This window comes from Perca fluviatilis, chromosome 2 (assembly GCF_010015445.1).
Source record: "Perca fluviatilis chromosome 2, GENO_Pfluv_1.0, whole genome shotgun sequence".
Classification (NCBI taxonomy): Eukaryota; Metazoa; Chordata; class Actinopteri; order Perciformes; family Percidae; genus Perca; species Perca fluviatilis.
In genome coordinates, this window is record NC_053113.1 from 1,524,987 (window position 1) to 1,543,963 (window position 18,977).

General features: G+C 42.8%; 2 protein-coding genes across 2 annotated transcripts in view; both read right to left on the reverse strand.

The window, feature by feature from the left end:
* The window catches only part of LOC120544624 (NLR family CARD domain-containing protein 3-like), an 83,749-nt gene that overhangs the window by 22,740 nt on the left and 42,032 nt on the right, over positions 1–18,977 (reverse strand). The gene's annotated exons all lie outside the window — the stretch shown is intronic.
* Positions 8,293–18,977, reverse strand: part of LOC120571637 (NACHT, LRR and PYD domains-containing protein 12-like) — a 47,751-nt gene continuing 37,066 nt past the window's right edge. Inside the window, exons 12-14 of the mRNA XM_039820697.1 lie at positions 11,483–11,656; positions 10,641–10,687; positions 8,293–9,607 (exon numbers count right to left, since the gene is read on the reverse strand). Of these exons, the coding sequence (XP_039676631.1) occupies positions 9,075–9,607; positions 10,641–10,687; positions 11,483–11,656 (754 nt within the window). The 3' untranslated portion in view covers positions 8,293–9,074. The remainder of the gene's footprint in view (positions 9,608–10,640; positions 10,688–11,482; positions 11,657–18,977) is intronic.

Consider the following 18,977-nt stretch of genomic DNA (forward strand, 5'->3'; position numbering starts at 1 on the left):
TATGCGTAGCTTGGCTGATAAGGGGTTTTAATTTGACTTGTAACTTTGCTTCTTCTTGCTACTCTAGCGGCCTCTCAGAAAAACTTCCCCGCGCTGACTGCAGCAGACGTGGAGGACCCCCCAGTGCTCCCCCTCACAATATCCAACAGCCTAGAGTCAAAGGTCGACTCATTCAAGTTTCTGGGCTCCATCATTTCCCAGGACCTGAAGAGGGAGTCCAACATCCTTAAAAAGGCTCTGCAGAGGATGTACTTCCTACGGCAACTGCGGAAGCATGGCCTACCACAAGAGCTGTTGGCCATCTTCTACACTGCTGCCATCCTCCTGCCTCCTCCCCTCTGGCAGGCGCTACAGATCCCTGCACACAAACAACCAGACACAAGAACAGCTTCTTTCCCTCTGCCATCACTCTCCTGAACTGCTGATAAGTGGGGTCATTCCCACTTTGGCCATTCACCTACACATTACATACTTTATCATTTCAATATGCATCTTACACACTACATTTCTGCCCTGCAAAGGCAAAAGACCTTAACTTGCTAGTGTGAAACTGAGAAAAATGACTTTAAAGTTTCTGTTTTGTCCAGACAAAAGTATTATAGGTAAAACTCCCCAAATTTGACAACTAGTTGCTATAATTAAGAAATGTTTGTATGCAAAAAAGCTTGAGCTCAAAATTGACCTTTGATCCTTGTTTGGCAGTTCCTGTACTCTTCCTTTGTATCATGTGCCAAAAACAAGGAGTCATGCAAAGGCAAAAGGCAGTAACTGACATATAATCAATATTTGCTTGCTGTTCACCATACTTACATCCATTATGTAACATTATGTATGTAATTAGGCAACCTCCACCAGATGCGAGCCGCGACCAAGACTAGACATTCCTCTCCTTCGGTCATGCTGTGGATCATTTTGGCAATCACCTCATTCATCCATCTCCACCTCCACCTCTGTGCTCCTAGCCCACGGCTAACCACTATCACGGAGCTCTCCGTCCCTCCGCTCGGCATCATGATCAAATATTCAACTCTGCAACTGGTCCAATTCGTCAACTACTCCATTCCATCCTGCATCCCAGTCATCAAACAGCTCGGACTTCTACGTCGACGCCGTTACATCCACAGAAGCTCTCGCCGCAAGTTTGTTTTCTTCCACCACGGACAATCCATTCCATCCATCTGGTCACCTGCACGCTCTGTTGCACCTGTCCCACGTCATCTGAATGCTTCACCCACTGGTTCACATAGGGCTGAACGCATCATCAGGCTACACAGAAAACCCGGACCGGACTACAGTGCTTTCCCCACTTCACATACACTCAATCATACTCTCCAATCATTTGCTAATCGGCTCACTGTCCCCCCTCAACTGCAATACCCCCACACCCCAACGACCACACGCACTGCTAACCGGGACAACCTCAGATCTCTCCAGCCTGCCCCCATCCCACCACCCTCTCACCATGCCAACTTTGCCCTCCTCAACACCCGATCGCTCAACAATAAAGCCCCTGTCCTCCATGAACTAATCCTCGACAACACTCTTGACTTCCTTCTGCTCACCGAAACCTGGCAACAACCCAACGACTTCTTCTCCCTCAACCAAGCATCCCCCCTGGCTACAACTACATCTGCAAACCCCGCCCCTCCCACCGTGGAGGTGGCCTCGCCGTCATTTTCAATCAGAACTTCCGGATCACAGAACTCACCCTCCCCTCAGTATCATCGTTTGAATATCTCGCCTTCAAAACTCTTTCCTCCATGACAGTCATCCTCATTTACCGGCCACCTAAACCAAATCCCTCCTTCCTCTCTGATTTTACTGAACTCCTCACACTAGCCTCATCTCTCTCTCCCGTCTGCTGCTACTGTCGTGACTTAAACATCCACATGGACTCCCCCACATGCAAGCTCTCATCAGAATTCAAAATTTTACTGGATAACTTCTCTCTCACACCAACATGTCACATTCCCCCCCCCATGAAAAGGTCACATCCTCGACCTGGTCTGCTCCACCAACCAACCAGTGCTCGACCTCCATCCATGCCTCTTTCCCCTCTCTGATCACAAACTGATACGGTTCACCATCCCTTCTCCAACCCCGCCCCGCCTCCTCAGAGAAATCACCTTCCGCAACCTCAAATCTATCAATCCCCACCATCTCTCTGACCTGCTCTCCACCACTCTCCACCTGGACTCAACCCTCACCTCACCCGATGACCTCACAGACCACCTCAACTCCACCTTGTCTACCTCCCTCAACACCCTGGCCCCCCTCAAAACAAAACTCGTCACTTTTAACACCTCTTCACCCTGGTACACACCTGCACTCCGAAAAATGAAACAAACTGGCCGCCAACTTGAACGTCTGACAAAGAAATCATCCCTCACAGTCCATCATGAAGCCTATAAATCCCATCTCATCGCCTACAAAGATGCCCTCATTGCTGCCAAATCTGCCTACCTCTCCACCATCCTCACCGACCCCTGCCAAAACCCCAGAACCCTCTTCTCCACATTGAACAACCTCATCAAGCCTCGGACCAACAGCCTCCTTACCTCTACTCCGGATCTCTGCAACTCATTCCTCCACTTTTTCACTGACAAAATCAATCTCATTTACAAATCCCTATCCCCTGTATCTGACCTTCCAGGATCTACTCCAGCACCTACCTTGGACCCTCCTCTCTTCCATCCCCTCCAGACCTCCCGACCCCTCCTCCACACTTCCTCCTCTCCCAGTTTAACCCAGTCACTCCTCCTGAAATCTCCAAACTCATCAGCTCTTCCAAACCCACTACCTGCTCCCTTGACCCCCTCCCTACTCCACTTCTGAAGTCCTGCCTCCCGGTCCTATGCCCCTACCTCACTAACCTCTTCAACTCCTCACTGTCCCTTGGAACTGTCCCCTCTGCTTTCAAAACTGCCGCTGTCACCCCAATCCTTAAAAAACCTGGTCTGGATCCTCCTCTCTCTCAACAACTACCGCCCAATATCCAACCTCCCCTTTCTGTCTAAAACCCTGGAACGCGCAGTCGCCTCACCACTACAAACCCATCTTCTTGCCAATAACCTATTCGAACCTCTCCAATCTGGTTTTCGCCCCCTACACAGCACAGAAACCGCTCTCCCTCAAAGTCCTCAACGACCTCCTCACCTTTGCTGACACCGGTTCCCTCAACATCCTCATCCTCCTCGAGCCGCGCAGCCGCCGATACTGTGAGCCATAACATCCTGCTCACCAGACTCAAAGACCTCGGTATCGACGGTACTGCACTCAGCTGGCTCCACTCCTACCTTTCCAACAGATCCCATTTCATCTCTCTCCACAACCACACCTCTGCCACAGCCACAGTCACTCAAGGTGTTCCCCAAGGCTCCGTACGCTTGGCCCCTCCTCTTCATCATCTACATCCTCCCTCTTGGTCAGATACTCCGCCACTTCAACCTGGACTTCCACTGCTATGCTGACGACACCCAGATCTACCTCAGCACCAAATCCCCCCACAATCCTCCCCTCTCCCACATCAACTCCTGTCTGTCAGCTATTAAAACCTGGATGCAACACAACTTCCTCAAACTCAACAGCGACAAAACAGATTTCCTTCTGATCGGCCCCAAATCCACACTCAGCAAAACCAATAACCCCACTCTCACCATCGACGGCACCATTGTCTCCCCATCTCCCCAGGCCGCAACCTTGGCGTTATCTTTGATTCCACCCTCTTCCCTTGAGCCTCACATCCGTCAAGTCATTAAAACCTCCTTCTTTCACCTCCGCAACATCGCCAAAATCAGACCCCCCTCTCACACCCCCGGCTGCTGAAAGACTCATTCACGCCTTCTCTCCTCCCCCGACTGGAACTACGCAACTCACTTCTCCTCGGCATCAGCTCTACCAACATCAACCGACTCCAACTGGTCCAGAACTCAGCCCGCCTCATTACCTGCTCCAAATCCTGGCACCACATCACTCCAGTCCTAAAACAATTCCACTGGCTTCCCATTTCCCACCGGATCACCTACAAAATCCTGGTCCTCACCTATAAAGCCCTCCACCATCTGGCCCCCTCATACCTCACTGACCTCTCCTCCCCTTACCAACCCTCACGGTCCCTCAGATCCACCTCAGCCGGTCTCCTCTCCATCCAAAAGTCCAACCTGCGCTGTTTTGGGGACAGAGCCTTCTCCAGAGCAGCTCCCAGGCTCTGGAACTCCCTCCCCCAAGAGATCCGCACCTCTGAGTCCCTCACCATCTTCCAGTCCCGCCTCAAGACCCATCTCTTCACCTCAGCCTACCCATAGTCCACCTGCCCCCCTCCCTTTTTCATCTGTATCTTGTTTTGTTCTACTTGTTTTGTTTGCTCGTTTTGTTTTGTTATGTTTTTATAATCTACCCTGCCCTGTAAAGCGACTTTGAGTCCATGAAAAGCGCTATATAAATTCAATTTATTATTATTATTATTATTATTATTATAAGAACACCTAACCAAGGTCTAGTCATCATGGTATTTGTTTTAAATTATATAGAAAAACTTTGCTTGTTCCTATTTACTGCTATAATGATCAGGATAGTGTGGCAACACTAACACAGTTTAACAGTATGACAGATAAGTAACTTTGCAGTACAGTATGAAAAAATACAAGAAGTATTTTCTCAATAAAGATAATTTAATTACAATTGAATACAAAGGTATATTTATTGTTTAACAATAAATATATAATGTTTAACACTAAGGGCCACCAAACTGCTTAAGATGCACAGTCAACAAGCTCGATTTGGATTACTACTTTTTAAGAGCAAGAAGGAAATATAGCTCAAACACGTAAGGATTGTTGTGGATACAGCAGATTGCATTGCTATGGATTATATCTTCCATGGATTATATCGGATTGCATGGAAAGGTAGGATGCCAGCTGTGTATTTAATAATTAGTTTTCAGCGTCTGATGTGAGGCTCTGCCAAGTGAGGAGGTGTGTCAGCATCAACGTTAGCGCTGTAGCTAGCTCCGGGCTGTCACTGACAGAAAAGGAATCATCACTTTATTTGATATGTCATGTGTATGTTAGCCTAGAGTACAGTAAGATCACGGCGGTACAGTAACCTCTCTCTCGATGCCTGGCTAAACAAAGTCTGAACACTCAACTTCAGCGTGCAGAGACCCTTAACAGCCGTTAGGCGTTCTGCTGTGGTTTCTCGTATGGTTTTGGATGTTACGGCTGTCTTTATTTTCTTGTTAAAACAATGAAATTGACTCACGATAATTATTCACATGATAAAGGAGGTCTCAAATACCCAAAAAGTGACATTAACTCATTTTTGCCCAAACATGTTTTTCCTTTGTAGGGCAGATTTGCATTCTACATGTATACAATATATTGTGTTAATGTGCCTATATGTCTGTTGTCTCTCTTGTGCAGTATGTGTCTATATGGCAAATAAAACGGATTCTTATATAAAAATGTTTTTTTTATTTTTTGGTACCATGGTTGTTAGTTTTTTAAAGGTTATGGGATTGTAAAAAATAACGTTAGAGGAACGTTCCATAAAGGTTGCAACGGTAGGGGAACGTTCGGGGAACGTTCTGTAAAGGTTGCAACGTTCTGGGAACGTTCGGGGAACGTTCGATGTAACCAAAAACGAACGTTCCCAGAACGTTCAACCAACTTTCCATAATAACCAAAACACAACCAAACCTAACCTTCAGGGAACGTTCGCGCAACCAAAAACGAACGTTCCCAGAACATTCTGGGAACCAAAAATTGTTAGCTGGGGGACGCTGAAAGGAGGTTGGTTGCTGGCAAGCACCGGTTGCACTGCACAGTTATATTTCATTCTCCCTGTTCGTTCTTTAATGTGAAATGCTGTTTGAATTTCCAAGATAGAAACTTATTCCTGTCCTGGCTCTGTCGTGCCGGTTCCGACTCCATTGTTACTGATCACGCAAATAGCTATTTTTTTCGATATCATATCGGGGCTTCTGGGAAATGCATAGAGTTGCCTTAATTTATTCAGAGAGTGAATAAACTCGTGAAACAGAGAAGTATCGTCATGTAATCCATTGATTTCAACAATGTAACTGTATTCTAAATACCAACTATTTAAATTGTAACTGTAACAAAATACAGTTACTCATAATTTGTATTCTGAATACGTAACGCCGTTACATGTATTCCGTTACTCCCCAACACTGTATATTATATACCTAAAATAGAAGTATTTTAACTCTACTGGCGGCTACATTGCACGTGTAACGTAAGCAGAGCTGATGTTCCAACACTACGCTTCCACCATAACCATCAGACTGGAGACAGCGGGCAGAGAGCAGCGTAGTGGTGCATATGCTCCGCACAGATCCAATCTACAAGGTAGAAACAGGACAGGCTTCTATTTAGATTTTTACCAGAGGTGTGTGTGGCCCTTTCACACAGAAATGGATCATAAAGAGTCTATATTTCTTTTAAATTAAACTACCGATATACAGGAAACGACTTAATGACTGTCAGTGAGCGTATTGGCAGTTTGGTTTGGAGAGTTTGTGTTTTTATTTCTTGTTTCCCTCCCCTGCGTCCTCTGACAACAGCTTACAGTAGATTAACGTTTTCACAGCTCTGTGCCGGCTCCAAAAAAACTGAAGAAACAACAACAATCTCAAAGCAAAAGCTCTCCGTCTCACCTGTGACTCCCACAATCCTCCGCCGTGTGGCGCTGCAGGTGGAGCCGGTTAAAAGATACATTCCACGGCACATACGCTCCGCTAACGGTCCGCATACGTTACGCCTTCACTGTAGCCAAAGCGTGAGTAAAGCTCTGTAACGTGAACAGTCTTTAGTGCGAGGGGCGATAAACTGTGAGCTGCTACAGAGCTCCGGGACGCCGGCTGCCAGCAGCAGTTGTTTAGCTGCTACAGAGCTCTGTTGAATCAGCGGCAGTTTGAAGATGAGTTTAGAGGCCAAGAGGTGACTGGGAGCTCCATACATTTTATACTTTTTATTCCTCAATTCAAACTACAAAGTAAAATGAAATTAGATTTTATAATAATATTAATTCTTAGAGTTTTTGGGACAAAGAGTCTATGTACATGAAGGATTGTTTGTTCCACAATGACAAAACTATCATATCTGCAGAGGGTCAGTTACTGGCTTGTAAGAGAACTAAAATCCAAACTTTAAGAGTCTGACTGGCCAACAGGAATAAAAGACGGGAAAAGCAATAAGAAGAGACAGCCATTAGGCAGAAAGGTTTGAACCCTAGTGCTACCAAAGGAGAAGGTAATAGCAGAACCATTAAAAGGTGAAGGAAGTAAGGTCAGTATTGGGATGGCATTTATTGTTGAAGAGTCATTCTGCAGCAATGGAAACAAGTCACACATTTAGAAACTTTGGTTTTTGTCATCACACAAGGCTAATAGATTATGAATTATTGATGTAATAAAGTGTAGCAGTCATTAACATGTGTCCTTGTTTTTAGACAGCTGTGATGCTCCACCAGATGTTCCAGCTGCAGTCAGCTAGCTGCACATGTCCAAACTGTGCAGCTTGATGCAGAATCAACAGTAGCAGTTGACAGGCTGTTGTTCTACCTCACATTCCTCCTGTATTACTACACTGGGCACTTTTCCCCAGGTTTGGGAAAAGACTTTGGGGACCATATTTGGTAGGAGGTTTAGGGGTCCTTCCCTTAAGAAAATGTGGCAATATAAAAAAAAATGCTGTGATCGCAGTCCCTACCTTTACACTGAAAGGTTGTTTCTGCCCAAAAAATACTGGATTTCAATTCTATCTGACAGATTATTGCCCACAATAATTTAACCAGTTTAAATACATTCTTTAAGAAGCAATACATCCATAAAATGCATGTTTCCACTTGCAAAAAGTGATCGTAGCTCCTAGCTTGTGTTTGAACGGTTGTTTCTGAAGAGAAGATGAGAGCGAGCAAACAAGACACATGTTCATGTCTTAATCATCAAAATAATCTGCCTCAGGTTGAGCAGAATAAAAGTGAACTAAAAAGTGACAAAACTAAACTAAAGATTAAAGTCAAAGTAGCAATAGGCTACCACAGTGTAGAAATACTCTGTTACAAGTAAAGATCCTGCATTAGAAAGTCTACTGGAGTCAAAGTAGGCTACATACTTACTCAGCACTAACTTGAAGTATTCAAAGTAAAAGTCCTCACTGTGTACATTTCAGAGTGTGAAATTATGGAGCCTTCAAGGTTCTGAAAGATGATATATTTTCTATCTCAGGCAGAAGTCTTATTATCGGTGTGCAACAAGATTAAAATGATAGATTTTGAAAGCCTTCAGTCTGAAAAGGTTTAATGAACAGGCTCTTTTAGCGCTTAAATGAACAACACTGATGAACAAGTTGAGCAAAAGTCTGAAAGACACCAACAGGAGAAAACTAACAACAACACAGAATGAATCAAGTGTTAGGAACATTAATAAAATACTCATGGAAAGTCATAATTATGAGGGGATTTTGAACATCAACCACTTCATTTTCTGCATTCTGGTTTATTTCTTTGCAACAATTTGTGACTTTTCTGCATTCATTTATGATTCAAATGTATTTATGTATGTAAAGGAAACATAATAGGTTTTTGGAGTAGGCTGCACTGAGTTACATAGTTTTTGATTATGGGGGGGGGGGGGTTGTATCAATCTCAGTAAAGAGAGTCAACTGATGAATGAAATCATGATATGATCAAATGAACAAATGATCGCCCTCAAGATGAAAAGTATAGATTTTATTAAAAGCATTTAGAAACATTAGACTATATGATGATTGTTTATAGAAATATTGGTTTTCCAAATTTTAAATATATTACAATGTGATTCAAAATAAAAGGACATAATAGTAACCAATTATTTTTTAGATGTTCCATATCATGAAGTGTTTTTAGTCCAACAGTTCAGATGTTGATAATCCCAGAGATGAAATCAGATGAATGTTTTTGTGTTTGAGTCTCAGATCTGCTTCACAGTGCAGAGTGTGTGTGATGGTGAACAGACTGAACTTTGATTTCAGCAGCTGATCTTCAGCCAGTGTTTCTGTCCACAGGAGAGACTCTCAGTCCTGCAGAGGACACAGACACACTGAGGAAACAGGGCAGAGGAGAAACCCAGGATAAAGATGCTGAGTGAATGTGGTGTTGAAGGTGTGGAGGTGGATCAGTGAGTCAGAGGAGAACGTGTAGAAGGTCAGAGAGCCAGCAGGAACATCAACATACACTGCTACTCTGTTAGTAGAGGAGGAGATGATGTATGTTTTTCTGTTATTGTGCCAGACAGAGTAACCACGTTCATCAGAGCAGATCAGACTCCAGGACTGATCATTCTTTCCAAACAAACAGTCTTCACTGTCTCCTCTCCTTCTAATTCCTCTGTAACTCACTGATATATGAACCTGTCCTCTCCTCTCGACCTCCCAGTAACAGCGACCAGTCAGATCATTTCTACACAGCAGCTGAGGCCACCAGTCAAATCTGTCTGGATGACCAGGATATGGCTGATCCTCCTTCCCATGTGTCACCTTCCTGTTGTTGTCAGACAGTTTGAGTCTTCTGTGTGCTGTCTTTGTGTCCAGTTCCAGTTCACAGACATCTGATGGAGAGAACAAGACACAATACAGCTGCAGGTTATCATCTGATGATTTATTAACAACTTTACTGACAATTACTGAAAGAAAATCATTCAAACGTTCATTTCATATTCTGCTGTGAGTGATGTTTAACAATCCAGTTCTAACAACATGAACAGTTCGTGAACATGAGAGTCAACATGTCAACAATGTTCAGCTTCTTGTCCTCGTGTTGACCTGATGATGACAGCTGATGATCCAAATCTAGAAACATTAACTGAATAAAGTCTCACTAATAAAACTGTCACATCTTCTTCTACTGCAGCACAAAGCAGCTCTGAACCATCTTCTTTCTAAAACTGCTATTAGCTGATGTTCACTCTATAGAAATACCAGTTTATGTATTAAAAATGAGTATTCATGGTAGATCTGCATCTGTGTTGTATATCTCCCATCATGGAGGAACTGGAAGATATATCTACCTCAACTCACTTTAGTCACCTTTTAAACATCTTTGTGACATTAATTATGCTGTGTTGTGTTCATGAACTGTGAGTTTTTTCAACGCTTATTTATTAAAAACATCCAGAGAAGAAAACTGAAGGCTACTTGAACACAACAACTTATGTGTGAATAAAAAATAAAGAAACAAAGTTATCTTTGTGTTGGCTTGACTGATGATTAATGTATTTATGTATTTATTAGTTCTGTTGGATCAACATGTTCAGTTTGTGGAGTTGTTGGATTTAAAATTAATTAATTAAATCCTAACGTCTTTCCAGCCACAAAAAACAGAATCTTATCTCAGAAGAGAAATTCATCTTCGTACTTCAGGCAAGAAAATCTAATTACTAGTTACTTATGCTTAAATAACATCCACTGTTAAATGGAGATTGAGCCAATTCAACATCAACTGCTAAACACTCAGCATCCTGTTCAGTAAAACATTGAAATAATAAGTAACCTCATCTTTTATTATACTTCCAGCACCATGAAGGGGTTAAACTAGTGTTAACACGCTGCTGAGTTCTCTTAAAGCAAACTTAAACCACTCACACTTCCTCAGACCAGGTCTCAGTCTCTGTGGTCCACCATGGTCCACCCTGCAGGAAGTAACAAAGTCACAATCAAATTCATACACCAGGGCTGTGGGTAATTGCAAGGTTTAAAGTTGTCACGGTGTGGTTACACTTAAGCCGCCTACGTGATACGCGATTTGCTCTCTGCGCACCACTAGGTAGGGCACAGAGCAAAGAGCAGAGAGCAAAGCACGCAGAGCCAAGCGCACAGAGCAAAGCGCACAGAGCAAAGCGCAGCGCAGGTAAACGTCATCAAGGGTGGCATGGAAGCTATTTCCCATTGCTAGGTAATGACATGCCATTATCTCATTGACTGCACCTTTGAAAGGTCACCGGCAACTAGGTCAAAGTTGAAATAATTTGAACTTTGAGCGCAGCGCAAAGCGGCAAATCCGAAACATTCGGCATGCGACGCCAGGGTAGCGCAGTGCATAGTTGGGCGCCACCACCCTCCCCATAGAAAAATCAATGGAACGGCCACCGTAGAGTGGTTTTGCCACCTATCATGTGTAGGCAGCTTTACTCTGAGACATGCAAAACAGCATGTTCTATGGCCTGGTAACAGAGTGACAGGCTGCAGGTTTGGAGGATTTTATTTAGTTTGGTGTGTAAAAGGCTAAATAAATGACATGTAAATAGGATAAACAGATTTGGCTTATTTTTCCACCTTAATTCAATTACTTTGTTAGAGAAAAGTATGTTACCAAAAAAGGTCCCGTTTGGTACTGGTACCAAATTTCAGCTACCTGTATCGCTATTTATGTTTCATGAACCAGAGTTTCTCAATTAGTGACAAGAAAAGTGTTCGTCCATCCATACCTGAGAGTGTCAAGTCTCCAGTTTGGATCCTCCAGTAAAGTAGAAAGCAGCTTCACTCCTGAGTCTCCTGGATGATTGTAGCTCAGGTCCAGCACTCTCAAATGGGAGGGGTTGGAGCTCAGAGCTGAGGCCAGAAAAGTACAGCCTTCTTCTGAGATCATACAGCCTGAGAGACTACACACGCACGCACACACACACACACACACACACACACACACACACACACAGTTGGTCATGACAATTCAATTCAGGTACGACCTGGACCACAACCCGGTAGCAATACATAATCACCTTGAGAATGGGCAGGGCTTTCCAGTCCAGCTGTACACAACAAGAACTAATGTTGTGTAGCTACACTGTATATTCAAACAAGGTATTTAATTAAAAATAGTTAATTGACCTTAATCAGTTTTTATCAACCTGCTATTAACACTCACTTATAGCAAGTTACTTGTACTTTCCGGTTGAAAAATCTTACCAGTTCAGTCTATTTGAGCTGGATTCATTTAGAAAAAGTAAGTTTTTGACCTGTGGGCATGCGCAGATCAGATATTTTTCCCCCACTATGGCCACGCCAAGACCCGCCCTTCAATAGTAGCTATTGGCCAGGCGTCCATGCTGACACAAGGCAACGTAACCTGATTTGTACAGGTCCTATCCCCTGACCAATTGGCTATCCTAAATTTAACCACTGAAATGCCTAACCCCAATCAATCGAGCTGCTTCGTGGGCGAGTCTTGGCGTGGCCATAGTGGGATTCGTAATTTGCATGCGGTACATGTCACATCATGCCCGCAACTGACCAGGTGGAGCTGGATTAAGCTGGACCTAAACATCGCTTCAACGGCACTTGTGATTATCTTCAGCATAACAGCGATTCTTGTGCTTGGCACACTCATTTGGTGAGTAAATATTTTACCCTTGTGCAGACCGTTTTGTTTCTGTAAGTCAGCGCCAGTGTTTTGTGCTTGCTAGTAATGTGTAATGTCGGCTAACGCTAGCTAACTATATTATGGACATAACGTGGCTATATTTGGATGAAACTTGGTCAATACTTTATTATTTGTTCAATCCATAACTTCCTCAGTGTTGAAAATAGATAACTTTCAAGACTTTTGTCCGTTAAAATTGAGGAAAAACTTTAGTGTAACAGTCACGGGCGTGCTCGTCACGCGCACGCGCCAACCCGCCATGCCAGTAACGTTTGTCGAGTACTGACTAGCATGATAACAGACTTATCCCGGGGGTTTGTGAGTTTCCTGAGCTTTATAACTGTTGTTTATAAGCTCAGGCAGAACATCAGAACAAGTCTGGATGTATTGTTTTATTTTAAGCTAGGCTGTAAAGTTAGGACTATGCTAATTTAGCTAACTTTAGCCACCAACAATAACTGTCTGTGTTTATCAAAGACAGGATTACCACTGTGTGTCGACATATGATTGGGGATATCACCACAGTCAACTAATTTTTTAATGTTATTTTCATTTAACACTCCGCACTACTCTAGTCAATATTCGTAGCTGTGGCGTTTCCATGGTTACCACGTGTAGCACGCCCAAATCAGACTTGGTGTAGAAGAGAAGAGTGTCTCCCTGTCTGAAAAGATCTTTACACTCAGTTTATAATAGCTTGTTAGGGAACGTATTTGCTGGCATACTCAGTGGCTTCCATCATTCTTTAAGGTAATCTTGTCCAGAATATGTACATTTTAACACTGGTAACTGTCTTTGTGGGTTATAGGACTATCTTACAGTTTTCACATGTACTTGTTTGTGAGTTGTGGTGAGCTTTGGTTGTGTTGAATTGTTTTTTTTTTAACTGTCCCCTTCCAGGCTCAAGCAGATGGTGATCAATCCACACATTCAATAATCCCAGCAATAAAAGGTATTTTCACCTAATAACTGTATTATTATTGCATGCTAAAGTAAAAGTTATGCTTACATCAGAGCAATTGGATTGTAACAAAAGCAAATCATTAAGAAAATCTAAATAAATCTATCTTGTGTGTTAAAATTAATTCATCATTATAGCATATTTCGTCAGACAGAATATTGTGTGCATATTTTGAATTTCAAATATTTGATGTAATTAGTATTTTTGTACTGTCTCTATAGATACTGAGGGTTCGACTCATAGTCCATCATACCCAGGACTACAGTTCCTTTGATGTCTAGTCACATAAGTGAGTCATTTACCATTTATCATTTACCATTTACCTTTTGTACTGCTGTGTTCATTTGTTCTTGTCTTAAAGAAGTTCAATGATTAAAAGCTTGATAATTAGATAGATTTTTGCAAGGATTTAGTTTTTCCTGTAGCTCAGGTATTTCAAGTCTGATACTGCATGTTAGTGTTTTTGTCTTTTCATTTTGCTAGGCATGATTCTAAAATTATCTTTTCTTTCTTTTCAGATTTTTCAAAAAGACAAAAAGTTTCCTATGTAGTGGACGTGTAAGTACTGCACATTTTGTGCTGAAAAGAGGGGCTACTTACTTAAGCATTACTGCTTAAAACATGGGTGCCACACTCGAATATCACCACTACCATGCCTTCATAAGGAATGTCTGTGCACATTTAAATCTTTCAATGCACTCAAAGTCCACTTATCAACATGGCACACTCAAAAGGACTTACGGAGCGTGGGTGAAACGGCTTTCCATTGTCAGCTGTGTGACTTTGTGGAGCCTTGCACTGAAGCAGACTTTTTTACCCATTTACGAAGACATTTGAAGCTGAAGCAAAAGGTTTCTTGTCCATATCAAGGCTGTAACTTTCAGAGCAATGTCTATTCAACCTTTAATGCCCATAAAAGCAAAGAACATCAAGATCACAATAAGATGGCATTCAAACCTGAAATTGTGTCACATAATGAACTTGAGGAACCTCCACCTCATATAAATATTCATCCCGAGGATACTGCCCCTGAAACTGATGAGGTTGAGTTTGAGGTTACTGACCTCAGTGAAGATTTGGAGGACTTGGAGAGTCAGTTGGAACATAATGTAGCTGCTCTTTTTCTGAAAATGTCATCAATTCTTAACATCTCTGAAAATGTCATCAATTCTTAACATCTCTGAAAATGCCCTGCAAGAAGTTATAGAGCAGCTCAACCAAATTTATGTGCTTTCACAGCCATTGTTACATACATCTGTTGGAAAAATACTAAATCAACATTGTGGAGATGTTGAGGAATCTTTAGTGAGTGAGATAGTTAAAGTATTTACTGAGAATAATCTATTCCTGAAATTCACTTCTACTGGGGGGTCATTGTCAACCACTAGCAAGCAAACGTCATACATTTCAAAAGAATTCTCAGTGGTAACGCCTGTTGAGTTTGTCCTAAGAAATGACAGGCAGACAGTTGTGTATATCCCCATACTAAAAATTCTGCAGACATTACTAAACAATGGAGACATTTTACATAAGGCGATGTCACCTGAGATAAATGTGTCACAAGGATACAGATCTCACAGGGATGGTTCCCGGTTTAAAGACAAGTCTCTCTTGACAGAGGAAGAATTCAGGATTGCTCTTTGCTTGTACATAGATGAGTTTGAGGTGACTAACCCCTTGGGAACCTCCAGAAAGAAACACAAGCTATGTGCCATCTACTGGGTACTTGGAAATCTACACCCTAAATATCGCTCCTCTCTTCATACCATTCAGCTTGCTCTACTTTGCAAGGTCAGCAGTCTCAAAGACCATGGTTATGGTGAAATTCTCCACCCTCTCATTCAGGACCTTGTTTTTCTTGAGCAACAGGGTGTATGTGTTGGACAGTTAGGAGCCAGCATAAAATGCACAGTATTATTTGTTGCAGCAGACAATTTAGCTGCCCATTCTTTGGGAGGGTTCTTTGAAAGCTTCACAGTAAGTCAGATGTGCCGATTCTGTATGGCCAAACGGGAGGAAATACAACACAAGGAAGTGCGGACAGGCTCATTTCAACCAAGAACAAAAGAAAATCATGATAGACAGGTGCAAGATGTATTGCAGGATCCTACCATGGCTCAACAATATGGTGTGAAAAGAAGCTGCCCACTTAGTGAAAGCTTGGAACATTTTCATGTTGTCAATGGTTATCCTCCTGATCTTTTGCATGATTTTTTGGAGGGTATTGTTCCAGCTGAACTGGCCTTGTGCTTGAAGGCACTAATATCAAAGGGATACTTCTCACTTGAAATCCTGAATGTGGCTATTAAACAGTTTACATATACATTTTCAGACAGAACAAACCAACCCCAGCTCATCGCAAAGAACTTTGCTTCCAAAGCAACAATTGGAGGAAAGGGTCATGAAAATTGGACAATCCTCCGCCTTCTGCCACTACTGATAGGTCATCACATTCCTGAGCGGGATGAAACCTGGGAGGTTTTAATGAGCTTAAAAGATGTAGTGGAATTGTCAGTGTCTGCAAGCTTCTCAGAGGAGTCAGTGTGCTTTCTTGACTGCAAGATTGCAGAACATAGAGATCTATTTCAGAAAGTTTTCCCAAACGAGAAGCTACGGCCGAAGCATCACTACATTGAGCACTACCCTCAACTAATTCAAACTTTTGGTCCATTGTGTGATGGGTGGACAATGCGTTTTGAAGGCAAACACAAGTTCTTCAAGAAAGTTGTGCGTCACATTCACAACTTACTTTAGCTCTCAGACACCAGCATATGATAGCCTTCCATTTAGCTGCTACATCCTTTTTCAAGCCATCTGTTGAAATTAACAAAGTGAAGTCTGTAATGGTTGCTTCATTTCCTGAAAATGTGAAGAACTGTCTCTATCTCAGGAATAACTACCAGAACACAGTCCTTGTAGCAGCTTCTGTTTGCATAGATGGCATTAAGTACAGTGCTAATATATGGTCATTTCCGTTGGATCGTGCTCAGGGCTCCCAGATTTCAGACAAATAGCAAAGATTGTGGTGATCAATACAGACATATTTGTCTGCAGACTCATGACATCATGGTACAATGAGCATCTTAGAGCATATGAGCTCTGTAGTAGCCATTTGTCCACGTTCTCGGTCACTCAGTTGTCTGAACTAAATGATGTTTTCCCAATTTCACTTTACAGAGTTGGAGACACGCAGCTTGTCACACTTAAACGGCACATATTATGCTGAGTGAGTCAAAAAGTTATCAAAATGGACCAGAGATTGTTGCTGAGAGTCATCATCGCTGAAGATGATATAAGGAAGTTGACTTTAAATTAGAGACCACAGTCCATTGAAGAATTCAAAGTGCAACTGGTGGATAAACTGTCACTGCAGTATGACTTTAAACTGCAGTATGAAGATCAAGACTTCAATAATGCCCTCTGCAATTTGACTGAAATAACTGATTTACCTGAAAGAGCTAAAGTCAAAATCATCCCTCTTGTGACTCTCCGTTTAACAGCATTGTCATCACCCACCACATCATCAGACACTGAGTGCAGCACAGCAGACACTGAGATCCTGTCGACTGTAGGGGCATCACCATTGCCAAGACAACAGTGGCCAGAGTTCTTTGACATACCCAATTTCTCAGTAGATGTTGAGTATAGGCTCAGACAGGCAGATCTTGCCTTTATGAAAGATGGAACACGTTTGACTGTACCACGAGATATGAAGCATGACGTACTACAAAAGCTTGCTGAGACGATGTACAGTTTCAAGGCTTACCCTGAAGATGATGACTTCAGCAGTGTTGCAAAAGCACTGATTAGCAAACACCCCTGCCTCACTGAGCCTGGACCACACAGATGGTATGGCTGGAAAAACAGCCTTAAATTTAAGATGGCCAATTATCGCACCAAGCTTCGAAAAGCTGGATGTGAGGATGTAGCAATCAATGGAGGAAAAAGAAGTAAAGGCAACCCAGAGGGACAATCCTCAAGCAAGGATATCAAACGGCCAAAAAGACGTGAAGCAAACTACCTGCCTAACTTACCTGAAGGACATGATGAAACAAGCCTTGGAAATGCCAGAATGGTTCTTGTGGAAGAAATGAAGAAAAAACAACCAAATGGCACTCTCATTTCACAAATGATGGACCAGTCATTCCCACTACGCAGACAAGAAATTGTAAAAAAGGAGCCTGCTGTACAGAACATGGTTGAACGATGGCCAGCACTCCTCACAGAGAGACAGGTAAGCTATTTTTGTTCTCAACCAATAAAAAAATGCAAATCAAAAAGAAATTAAAGGTGTGTGGCTAGAAATCCAAACACTTGTTGAAATTTTAATACCTCTGCCACCTCCCCATCCCTACCCACCCCTCTCTCTACTTTTTCAGGTGTTTGCTGAGTTTAATAGAATCGCCAGTAAGAAGAGACTTCTTTGAGGCTCTGGACCAGTATGCCCCACGTTTCATTGACCTTTTCAAAACAAAAAAGGGAACTGTTGGCCAGAAACTCAGTGAGCTGATGCAGCACATGAGCTGGATGGTAAGTAGGTTCATTTGGCTTTTGATCTGTATGATAGTTCATCAATCAAGTTCTAAATTAGACGATCCAGACCAACCTATTTTATTTCTGTCTGCTTGTGCCTTGCAAATTACTCTGTTAACTGGTCTTTTCTCTCTTTGTGTATCATTAGACACCAGACGTTACAGTACTTCGCTCTGTTGTCCCTCAAAGGCATTCCCATTTTACTCGGTGACGACTCCAGTGAATTCTACAAGACCTGCTCTGTAAGTACTTGCACATAAGAAAAGGTTTGGTCTGCATGAATATAAAACTATACCTGTGTTGACATAAGTAGTATAAAGATGGCGGTTTTGCGCGTGCATGTGTGACGTCATCTCACACGCACACGCAAAACCGCCATGCCAACTGATGATATGTGCGTGCGTGATGACGGTGCGGCCGCACGTCGTTACTCGCGATCGCCATCTAGTGGCTGAATATGTTAGTGCATCTAATCGTCGAAGCTGCGCACGCATCTAGCGGATGTGATGATGTCGCGGTCGAACGTCGGCACCCCGCGAGCGCCATCTAGTGGCCGAATATGGTAGTGCATCTAATCGTCGAAGCTGCGCACGCATCTAGCGGATGTGATGACGTCGGTGTCGCGGTCGTACGCCTCCCTGCAACAAGGGTCTTGTGGCCTTGAGCTGAGGCGGCCTCTCACACCGCCGAATGAGGTCACTCTGTCGTACTACCTGGGGGTCTGCACACTTTTGGCTTTTCGCTAGCTAGCTAGCTTACTACCGAGTTTTTCCACAATCAATACCAGTGAGTTGTTTTTCAGCAACAAGGGGTTTAAAACCCCTTGTTTCATGCTAGCTGTCTCTTTTTTAGATGCTTTTTTCTAGCTAGTCTGGTAGCTAGCTAGATAGCTACCACGTTTTTCCTCATCAAAAAAAAACCTCTGGAGTTTCACTTTTAATTCTTCTTGGTGAAAGCAACGCAGGTGTTTCGTTTTTTCAGCAATACCTACTAGTGGTAAGTAAATTTAAAAGCACCTCTTGTGTTTAAGGATGTTCAAAGATATTTAATTCATTCAGTCATTCATGAA